The sequence below is a fragment of the Brassica oleracea genome, chromosome C9 (genome assembly GCF_000695525.1).
Source record: "Brassica oleracea var. oleracea cultivar TO1000 chromosome C9, BOL, whole genome shotgun sequence".
NCBI classification, from domain to species: Eukaryota; Viridiplantae; Streptophyta; class Magnoliopsida; order Brassicales; family Brassicaceae; genus Brassica; species Brassica oleracea.
The window spans coordinates 38,717,158-38,727,685 of NC_027756.1; the positions used below are offsets into that span (position 1 = coordinate 38,717,158).

The 10,528-nt window shown below is 41.0% G+C and overlaps 2 protein-coding genes across 3 annotated transcripts; both read left to right on the forward strand.

Moving 5' to 3' along the window:
* The first annotated feature begins 1,858 nt into the window (after nucleotides 1–1,858).
* On the forward strand, nucleotides 1,859–4,728 carry LOC106316741 (probable L-type lectin-domain containing receptor kinase S.7). The gene has a single exon (XM_013754617.1). The coding sequence runs from the start codon at nucleotides 2,014–2,016 to the stop codon at nucleotides 4,024–4,026; it is 2,013 nt and encodes a 670-aa protein (XP_013610071.1). The 5' UTR covers nucleotides 1,859–2,013; the 3' UTR covers nucleotides 4,027–4,728.
* A 742-nt stretch (nucleotides 4,729–5,470) lies between these two features.
* LOC106319222 (pentatricopeptide repeat-containing protein At5g55840) lies at nucleotides 5,471–10,086 on the forward strand. Of its 2 annotated transcripts, none has more exons than XM_013757494.1 (5): nucleotides 5,471–5,706; nucleotides 5,800–9,117; nucleotides 9,205–9,307; nucleotides 9,403–9,586; nucleotides 9,707–10,086. In XM_013757494.1, exons 1-2 carry the CDS (start codon nucleotides 5,541–5,543, stop codon nucleotides 9,027–9,029), a joined length of 3,396 nt encoding a protein of 1,131 aa, XP_013612948.1. In that variant the 5' UTR covers nucleotides 5,471–5,540; the 3' UTR covers nucleotides 9,030–9,117; nucleotides 9,205–9,307; nucleotides 9,403–9,586; nucleotides 9,707–10,086. The 2 variants fall into 2 exon arrangements, with proteins under 2 accessions (XP_013612948.1, XP_013612949.1); XM_013757495.1 differs by having other exon boundaries at nucleotides 5,800–9,109.
* Nucleotides 10,087–10,528: the final 442 nt, after the last annotated feature.

Consider the following 10,528-nt stretch of genomic DNA (forward strand, 5'->3'; position numbering starts at 1 on the left):
TCAATGAGAAGGATGTCATCAATTTCTTGTTCAGGTTCCTCGACTTCATTTATCTGTTCTTTTTTCAATGGTGGTTCTTCTCCACTGATGATTCGTCCTCGAGGTGTAACTTTGATCACGGCTAACCAATTTATACCCGAATCTCTCATCCGAGTGTATGGAAGGAAGCTAACTTGGTGGTGGATTCAAAATTACCTCGTAAAGTACACGTAAACTAATTCTTCGTAAAGAACTCGCAAACTTTACGTCGTATTTACGAGGAAATAGTGTTTCCTCGTAAAAACCACGTCAATTTACATCATCTTTACGACGAAACTTTTTTGTCGTAACGTTACGAGGAAATAACGATGCTTTTATTTTTCCACGTAATTTCCTCGCAAAATCGACGTATTTTTACGAGGATTGTTTTTTCTCGTTAATTTTCCTCGTTAAACTTGTGTTTTCTTGTAGTGGGGTTTGCTGTCTCTCTCTCTCTCATGGCCGCCGGCTCTCTCTCTCTAGTATGGATTGGTTATGGACATCCACAATATGATTTATAACATATAATGGGTTTTTTTTAACGCTTTTTTCATAGTGGTTAAAAATAATTTCTGAAAGGGAAAATGAAAGGAATGGGGCAACCGATTTAAAAAAAAAAAGAAAAGGAAAAATGTCAAAATGAAATCTTTATCCCCAAAATTTTGAAATTCAAAAAAAAAAAATCCATTGCTAATAGTCTCTCACTCAAATCTCAAGAGTAGGTCGTTGTCGGCGATGTTTTCTGGCAGGGAGAATCCGAGGGGGACGGCAAATGTAAAGATGAAAATTTTTTTTGTGCAGATCTTTGAGAGGAAGAGGCGAATCATCGAGCAGGTCAAGCAACAAGTAGACAGTGGCGGAGCCAGCCGCAAAATTTAACGGGGTCACTATAACTAAATAATGGGTCAAGTTAGTTTTGAGTAAATATTTTAGCGGGGTCAATACACTGATTTTATAACATTTCACTAGTTATTTAATAGAAAATACATGTAATAATTTTTTGCAATGAAATTTTGATGGGGGTCAACGACGGTACAACTCTGTGTTCAAGTTCCTTTTCTTTTTGCAGGAAATGAGGGAACAAAAACCTTAATAGCTTCAGCCCAAGTTCATAGAATAGCTTGTGAATACACACTCTTTGTGCTTGCTTATCCTATTGTATCACATTATATTATTATCATATTAGAATCTGCCAAGATTCCTTTATGCTTTTGTAAGGATTACTGAATGGGTAATGTAATAAACAATTAGTCAGTCATCCCACTGACGTTCACATTCATACTTAACGGCTAGTTTCTATTTATATATAGATTCTTAGGTTCTGTGGATTCTCCTAGTGGAAAGAGCCAGGTGGTGCTGAAAGCAAGAGATTTGTACCTTTTCAATATAACCAAACTCTCACTTCTAGTTTAATGTTAGAATACTCCACTTTTGTATCACACGATCCGTTGTTATTTATTAAAGTAAACCAGCTAAAGTTATAGAATATGGTCATAGGTTATTTTAGCACTCACTATTGCACAAAACACTCAAAATGAAGATTAACTAGTGAAATATGTTTGCTGAGAGATGCATGTTGTGATCCAAGATGAGTCTAAAATGCTGTTAAAAAACAGTAGACAGTCAAACCATAGTTGGTGAGTCAAATTTGACCTTGTCATTATTAATAGAGACAGACAGATACATAAATAAGGGATTTAAATGAAGTAAAAAGATAACATTCCATCGTATTCTAATGCACGTGGTGGCGCCATATATATGCCATTAAAACGGTCAGTTTTGATTTTTGCGTCCACTTATTAGGCCCCACCCGACCCGCTCTTCCAACTCTTTCACACTTGACTTAACGAACCCACCACATACGACGCCGTGTAAGGTTCCATCCTGATAACCGTTGTTACATCAAAATTACAAATATACCCTCATCTTCTTCATCATATCAATTCGAATCCATTTTCCCACCACACTATCTCTCTCTCTCTCTCTCTCTCTCTAATGGCTTCTTCAAGAAAGCTTCTTGCTCTCTTCTTCTTTATCTCAATAGCGGAACCAATCTTTGTCTCCTCAGATAACGTCAACTTCACATTCAAATCCTTCACCATCCGAAAGCTCACGTTCCTCGGCGACTCCCATCTCCGAAACGGCGTCGTGGGACTCACGCGGGAGCTAGGCGTACCCGACACGAGCTCCGGAACCGTAATCTACAACACACCAATCCGTTTCTACGATCCAGTCTCAAACACCACGGCGTCTTTCTCCACACACTTCTCCTTCTCCGTCCAAAACGTGAACCCAGACTCCTCCGGCGACGGGCTCTCCTTCTTCCTCTCCCACGACAACGACACTTTAGGAAGCCCCGGCGAGTTCTTGGGCCTCGTGAACTCCTCCCAGCCCATGAAGAACCGATTCGTCGCGATCGAATTCGACACCAAACTCGATCCGAACTTCAACGATCCGAGCGGGAACCACGTCGGGCTAGACGTCGACAGCTTGAACTCGATCGCCACGTCGGATCCGTCGATCGATCTCAAATCCGGGAAATCGATCACGTCTTGGATCGATTACAAGAACGATATGCGTTTGCTTAACGTCTTCTTGAGCTACACTGATCCTATAGCTACAACGAAGAAGCCAGAGAAGCCTATTTTGTCAGTGAACATCGATCTTTCTCCGTTCTTGAACGGCGAGATGTACGTAGGGTTCTCCGGCTCGACGGAAGGAAGCACGGAGATTCATCTCATCGAGAATTGGAGCTTCAAGACGTCTGGTTTTGTTCCGGCTAGATCGAAATCTAACCGTCCTCACAACGTTTCAGGTAGCTCTGTAGCTCCTGTGGCTATACCTAAGGGTGGAAGAAGACGTCAAAGACACGGTCTCGCGATTGGGCTTGGGATCTCTTGTCCTGTCTTCTTCTGTTTAGCGCTCTTGGTGTTTGGTTACTTCACGTTGAAGAAGTTGAAAGGAGTTAAAGCGGAGAAGGAGCTCAAGACGGAGCTTATCACAGGCCTTAGAGAGTTTAGCTACAGAGAGCTTTACGCAGCTACGAAAGGGTTTCACTCCAGTCGTGTCATTGGGAGAGGAGCGTTTGGGAATGTGTACAGAGCTATGTTTGTTTCGTCGGGAACGATCTCTGCTGTGAAGAGATCGAGGCATAACTCGACTGAAGGGAGGACGGAGTTTCTAGCTGAGTTGTCCATCATTGCTTGCTTGCGGCACAAGAATCTTGTTCAGCTGCAGGGTTGGTGTAACGAGAAGGGAGAGTTGCTTCTTGTTTACGAGTTCATGCCTAATGGGAGTCTTGATAAGATTCTGTATCAGGAGTCGGAGACTGGAGCTGTGGCTCTTGACTGGTCGCATAGGCTGAACATAGCGATTGGTTTGGCTTCGGCTTTGTCTTATCTTCACCATGAGTGTGAGCAGCAAGTGGTTCACAGAGATATAAAGGCAAGCAACATAATGCTAGACATCAACTTTAACGCGAGGCTGGGGGACTTTGGTCTCGCTAGGCTCACTGAGCACGATAAAAGCCCTATCTCGACGTTAACAGCTGGTACGATGGGGTATCTCGCACCGGAGTATCTCCAGTACGGGACTGCGACTGAGATGACTGATGCGTTTAGCTACGGAGTGGTGATTCTTGAGATTGCTTGCGGGAGAAGGCCGATAGATAAAGAGCCTGAGAATCAAAAGACTGTCAACTTGGTGGACTGGGTTTGGAGATTGCACAGTGAAGGAAGAGTGCTTGATGCTGTGGATGAGAGGTTGAGAGGCGAGTTTGATGTGGAGATGATGAGGAAGCTGTTGCTGGTTGGGCTTAAGTGCGCACATCCGGATAGTAATGAGCGACCATCGATGAGACGTGTGCTACAGATACTGAACAATGAGGTTGAGCCTAGTCCGGTTCCGAAGATGAAACCAACGCTATCTTTCTCTATTGGGTTGATAAGTCTTGATGATATTGTTTCCAAAGATGATGGAGACAGCATCGTGTGTAGAAGTTCTTTTTAATTTCTTACGTTTGAAATTTGTTTTGATTTTTGTAACAAATGTGTGGCCTTTGGTTCAATGAGTTTATATTGAACGATTAGGTTTTTGTATTCATATAAGCCCCATATCCCAATCCAATTCAAAAAGCTCATTTTTTTTCTAACAGAGTACTCAAGAGCCAAGTCAAAAAAAACAAAAACAAAAACAAAGTTGTATCAGGGTACTTTGAATTTGAAATGGTTGATAGTACAGAGCTATAAACAGAACAACCCCTAGTTTTATGTTGATGAAGAAGAGTGTGAAGTAGTTGTAGACATATATAGGTCTTGGTGGTCAACATGTCGGTGGCCTAATGAAAGAAAAATAAACCGGTCTGGTTTGCATGTACATACCCTGATGAAAACAGAAGCTGTGAATGAAGAAATCACCAAGTAACTTACCTTCTTTGATACTCGAGAAACCTTGCTGAAGCAATCAAAGTGTCTACAGTGTGTATATACACCACTTACGCTCACACGATCACATAACACCAGAATGATGATGGTGACAGAAGTAAAGAGAGCACACTCCCGACAAGGGCAAAACTTTATATTTGCTAATCCCGGCTTGTGCTCTCTTTCTTCTGTCAACATTTTCTCATCTTTCTTCTCAAGGAGGAAGAAGAAAGAAAATGTGCCGTGCTGCGTAAGTAAGGAGTGACGGTGAGTGAGTCTATGAGCTATGACTCTGATTTATAATGGGGGAGAGAGAGGTTATTGGTTACAAGTTGCAACCAGTGATAAAAGATGGAGAGTGGGTCCATGGGAAAAGGAAGCTGAAAATGGCTCTGAGATTACTTGCAGTAATGAAACTGGAAGTTTCTACGGAATTAGAGATTCTCCTACCGCGTTCGCTTTCACATTAATTATTTTATGTTTCTTTTACGAATGATCTGATATTCATCTTTTACAGTTTTCATTTTTATAGATGTTAAATTACACATCTCCAATTTCCCATTTCTAATCATAAGACTCGGCATGATATATCACATGAAGAAAAAAAATACAATGTTATTAATCCGACTTTGTTTGTTTGTTTGCAAGCGTTACATTACATGATGTAATGTGCAATTTAATTTTAATTATTTGTTGCAATGTTTAAGCAAAAGAAACTCCTTAGAGGATGATAAAGAAATGCATAGTGTAATGTGTTACTCGTGAACAAGCCAGGCGTGAGACTCGGAAGTTGCTTTCACCTAATTGAACAAGCCAACACTTTTAAGTTGTCATCGACATCTCACCTACTCTACGCTCCTGCCGTTTAATCTCAACCGTTCGTTAACACCAAATCCTTTTAGGTCAAATTAACCCACGTGTTTAGTATACAACCTTGGGACTATACCAAAAAGCCCATTTAATACAAAACGGGCCTTTATAACTTTGGCCCAACTACGTTTCCAGCTTTTGCCACCGGCGGGGGCGAAAAACACAGGCGAAGGAAGGAAGGAAGGAAGGAGAAACATTGTTAACTGAACTGACCGGTAAGAAGAATCAGCCATGTCCGGTTGCTCGAGCTTATTTTCTCACAAAAACGAAGCAATCTTTCTATTGCGTCTCGGTTCTTCAAAACTCGGATGTTTCTCCCGAGTAGCGTTTTCTTCCGGCGTCGTAAAACAGTCCAAACGAGATGATTATGCTTCTCACGAACCATTTGGTGTCACTGGTGAGTTTCTTTTGCTGAATTCTCAATATTTTCCTGAATATTTTTGATGGGTTTTGCTAAAGATTTGAACTTTTTGGGTTTCTACGGAAACAGGGTTTGATATGGAGAAGAGCATATACAACATTCTTACAATCGACCGTTGGGAATCTCTAAACCATATGGATTACAGACAGGCTCGTCTTAGACCAGTTCACGGGAAGCTAGCTTTGAAGTTTCTCAAATGGGTGGTCAAGCAACCCGGTCTGGAGCCTGACCATCTCCTTCAACTGTTTTGTATCACTACGCATATACTTGTCAGAGCTAGAATGTACGACCCCGCAAGGCACATCTTGAAGGAGCTGTCTTGTATGGGTGACAAACCAAGCTTTGTGTTTACTGCTTTGATGACCACGTACAGGCTATGCAACTCCAACCCTGCTGTTTTCGACATCTTGATTCGTGTGTATATGAGAGAAGGAAGGATTCAAGATTCTCTAGAGATATTTCGTTTGATGGGTCTTTACGGGTTCAACCCTTCTGTTTATACCTGTAACGCAATGCTAGGTTCCATTGTAAAGAGTGATGGGGATGTGTCAGTCTGGTCTTTCTTGAAGGAAATGCTCAAGAGGAAGATTTGTCCCGACGTGGCTACCTTCAATATCCTAATCAATGCGCTCTGTGCTGAAGCGAACTTTAAAAAGTCGCGTTATCTCATGGAAAAGATGGAGAAGAGTGGTTATCCCCCAACTATAGTTACGTACAACACTGTGCTCCATTGGTATTGCAAAAAGGGGAGATTTAAAGCTGCTATAGAGCTTATAGATCACATGAAGTCCAAAGGGGTTGACGCTGATGTGTGTACATATAATATGATTATCAACGATTTGTGCAGAAACAGTAGAAGTGCCAAAGGCTATTTGTTACTGAGGAAAATGAGGAAGAGGATGATTTACCCCAACGAAGTCACGTACAACACGCTGATTAATGGTTTTTCTAATGAAGGAAAGGTTCTCATTGCTCGTCAACTTTTGGATGAGATGTTAGCCTTTGTACTTTCCCCGAATCATGTTACTTTCAATGCTTTGACTGATGGATACATTAGTGAGGGAAACTTTAAAGAGGCTCTGAAGATGTTTTATATGATGGAAGCACAAGGCCTTATCCCTACTGAAGTCAGCTATGGTGTACTTTTAGATGGGTTGTGCAAGCATGCGGAGTTTGATCTAGCGAGAGGCTTTTACATGAGAATGAAGAGAAAAGGGATCTCTGTTGGGCGAATAACATACACTGGAATGATTGATGGGTTATGCAAGAATGGGTTATTAGATGAAGCTGTTAAGATGCTTAACGAAATGAGCAGAGATGATGTTGATCCTGATATCGTCACATACTCAGCACTTATAAATGGATTTTGCAAGGTGGGGAGGTTTAGAACTGTTAAGGAGATAGTCTGCAGAGTTTACCGAGCTGGTCTTAGTCCAAATGGCATCATATACTCAACGCTGATATACAATTACTGCAGGATGGGATGCTTAAAGGAAGCTTTAAGAATTTATGAAGCTATGATCCTTGAGGGCGATACTCCAGACCATTTCACGTTCAACGTACTTGTCTCTTCTCTATGTAAAGCTGGTAAAGTGGGCGAGGCGGAAGAGTTTATGCGTTGCATGACCAGTGGTGGCATTCTTCCTAACGCAGTTAGCTTTGATTGCCTTATCAACGGGTATGGAAGCTCCGGTGAAGCGCTAAAAGCGTTCTCTATATTTGATGAGATGACCAAAGTAGGCCACCACCCAACGTTCTTCACATATGGTGGTCTTCTCAAGGGATTATGCAAAGGTGGGCATTTGAAGGAGGCAGAGAAGTTTCTGAGAAGCCTCCATGATGTTCCTGCAGCTGTTGATACTGTAATGTACAACACACTACTCACCGCAATGTGTAAATCAGGGAACTTGGACAAGTCTATCTCTCTGTTTGGTGAGATGGTGCAGCGAAGCGTTATGCCTGACAGTTATACATATACCAGTCTTATCTCTGGGTTGTGTAGGAAGGGCAAGACTGTTATTGCCATATTTTTTGCTAAGGAAGCTGAGGCTCGAGGTAATTTACTTCCCAACGAGGTGATGTATACATGTTTTGTGGATGGTATGTTCAAGGCTGGCCAGTGGGTAGCTGCTTTTCATTTCCGGGAGCAAATGGAGAAGCTTGGCCTTGCCCCTGATGCTGTCACAACAAACGCAATGATTGATGGTTACTCAAAGATGGGGAAAATAGAGAAGGCCAGTGACCTGCTTTCTGAAATGGAACCTAATCTGATTACTTACAACATCCTCTTGCATGGGTATTCAAAGAGGAAAGACATATCAACGACCTTTAAGCTGTATAGATCCATGATACTGAACGGCGTTTTACCTGACAAGCTCACATGCCATTCTCTTATCCTCGGGATGTGTGAGTCCAATGCGCTGGAGATTGGTCTTAAAACCTTGAAAGCGTTTATATGCCGAGGTTTTGAAGTTGATAGGAGTACGTTCAACATGCTAATCTCCAAATGTTGTGCAAACGGAGAGATCAGCAAGGCTTTTGATCTAGTTAACGTCATGAACTTACTGGGAATCTCTCTTGACAAAACTACTTATGACGCCGTTGTAAGCGTCCTCAACAGAAACCACAGATTCCAGGAATCTCGCATGGTTCTGCACGCTATGTCGAAGCAAGGTCTATCTCCTGATTGCACCAAATACATTGGTCTGCTTAACGGTCTTTGTAGAGTGGGAGATATAAAGACTGCGTTTATGCTGAAAGATGAGATGATAGCGCATAAGACATGTCCGGCTAATGTAGCTGAGAGTGCAATGGTGAGAGCGCTTGCAAAATGCGGCAAGGCGGAAGAAGCTACCCTGCTTCTTCGTTCCATGCTGAAAAAGAAGCTGGTTCCGACTATTGCTAGTTTCACTACTCTAATGCACATGTTTTGCAAGAACGGGGACGTTACAGAGGCTTTGGAATTGAGAGTTGTTGTGAGAAACTGTGGCCTGAAGCTTGATCTCGTGTCGTACAATGTATTGATTAGTGGACTTTGTGCTAAAGGTGATATGGTAGCTGCGTTTAAGCTCTATGAAGAGATGAAGCAAGATGGGTTCTTAGCTAATGCGACTACTTACAAAGCTCTCGTCAGTGGGATACTTTCCCTAGGTACCGCTTTCTCAGGGATAGATATTATCATTGAGGATTTACTTGCAAGAGGATTCATAACATCCTTGAGCTCGTCTCAAGATTCAAACACAACCTTGACAATGGTCATGGAGAAGCTGAAGGCTTTGCAGTCTCACAAGAAGGGATAAACATCAGAACAATCTTTAAATAGTAAAACATATGATCCTTTTCATTAGCGCTAACGCATATCTCGAGGATCTGATTCTCTGTAAGACGGTTCGTTCTACATCCTTATGTTTATTACTCTTCCGTTGCTTATGTATTTCCCTAAGGCTCTCATGTATTTTGTTTTCTGCTTACCAGGTGAAATTGCAGTTTATCACCTTGAGCTGAAGAGCTGGATGTGCAGAGTAATTGTTCCGCAGAGAAACCAGCTAAAAAGTTCCCTGGCTTTGTCTAATTTTCAGTATGAATCTTTACGTTATTGTTCACTTGTCTGAGTAGTAGCAATTAAGTATGCAATCATAGTTATACTTTTGTTTTCTCTTGGTTCATTGACAGTTCTTGATGTGAGTGCCAACCAGTTCCAGAAGCTCAGGCACTTGAACTTGTGCTGTTATGCAGAACAAGACAACCAAGACAGTGAAGGGTCGACATCATTGGCCCTTTTTGTCTGACAAATACAACTCAAAACCATATAACAAAAAAAATCAGAAGTCTTAATTGAGCTTTCTTTAAACTCCAGGTGAGTTTCTTTAAACTCCAGGTGTGTTTATAACTGCTGTCTTTACTCCACTTGTGTTAAAGATCTTTATTTGCTTGGTATTTCTTGAACCTTTTTTGGTTTTTTTTATTCTCTTTGCAGAGCCGAAAGAGGAACAAACTCTGAATAATAGCTGGAACTGTGGTGGCAATTCATGTGCTAACTTTACCTGTAAATCAGTCTGGACTCATTAAGATAATGAGAATCAAAATGGAAAATGGGTAATGAAATGCAGAAACAATGGTAGAAGCAAAAGGTTATTCTCCTGTGTTCTTTGAGGAATCTTTTGGTGAATATATTGTCGGAATAGAGACAGAGAGGAACTGGTTTGTTGTGTTAGGATGGTGTCTGATGGATCTTGATGCAGACAAGAATCTAACAGTTCGTCAGATTGCATCACTGGATTTGTTCCATTTTGCAGAACCACTCGTGAGCCTGTAACACAAATATTATTTATTAATATTAGCATATGCTTATCAATCCATAGATTGTCCATAGATTGTCTGTCAGTCTTCTAACAATGTTTATGACATTTTATATCAATTTGCGTTTATATCAAATATTGTACAGAAATTGGTTGCAACCCTTCAGGAATAAACAAAATGTCACGACTTTTACTAAACACATAATTATAAAAATATACCAAATCTGTATAGTTTATTGTTATAGCTTATGTAACTACAGATGTACAAGAAACCTAAAGCTAGTGGATTAAGTGGTAGCTGATTGATGGAGGATGGATGACATTTTAGAGTATAATTTTGTCAAAATAACAATCGTTGTTAGGAACAAAAGAATTATTTACTCATTTCCATAAAATTAACATAGAGTAATCATATTTATCAACACAAATAACCCAGTTGATAAATTCTACTACAATGAACAACTAGTGTCATTATTTTGACAAAATCATTTCAGACATCT

What these genes read in the sequence shown, in the direction of transcription:
- LOC106316741 (XM_013754617.1), top strand. Translation starts at nt 2,014, where the DNA reads ATGGCTTCTTCAAGAAAGCTTCTTGCTCTCTTCTTCTTTATCTCAATA.
- LOC106319222 (XM_013757494.1), top strand. Translation starts at nt 5,541, where the DNA reads ATGTCCGGTTGCTCGAGCTTATTTTCTCACAAAAACGAAGCAATCTTT. An exon ending in CGAACCATTTGGTGTCACTG is followed by an intron (nt 5,707 to 5,799) that starts GTGAGTTTCTTT and finishes CTACGGAAACAG; the next exon opens with GGTTTGATATGGAGAAGAGC.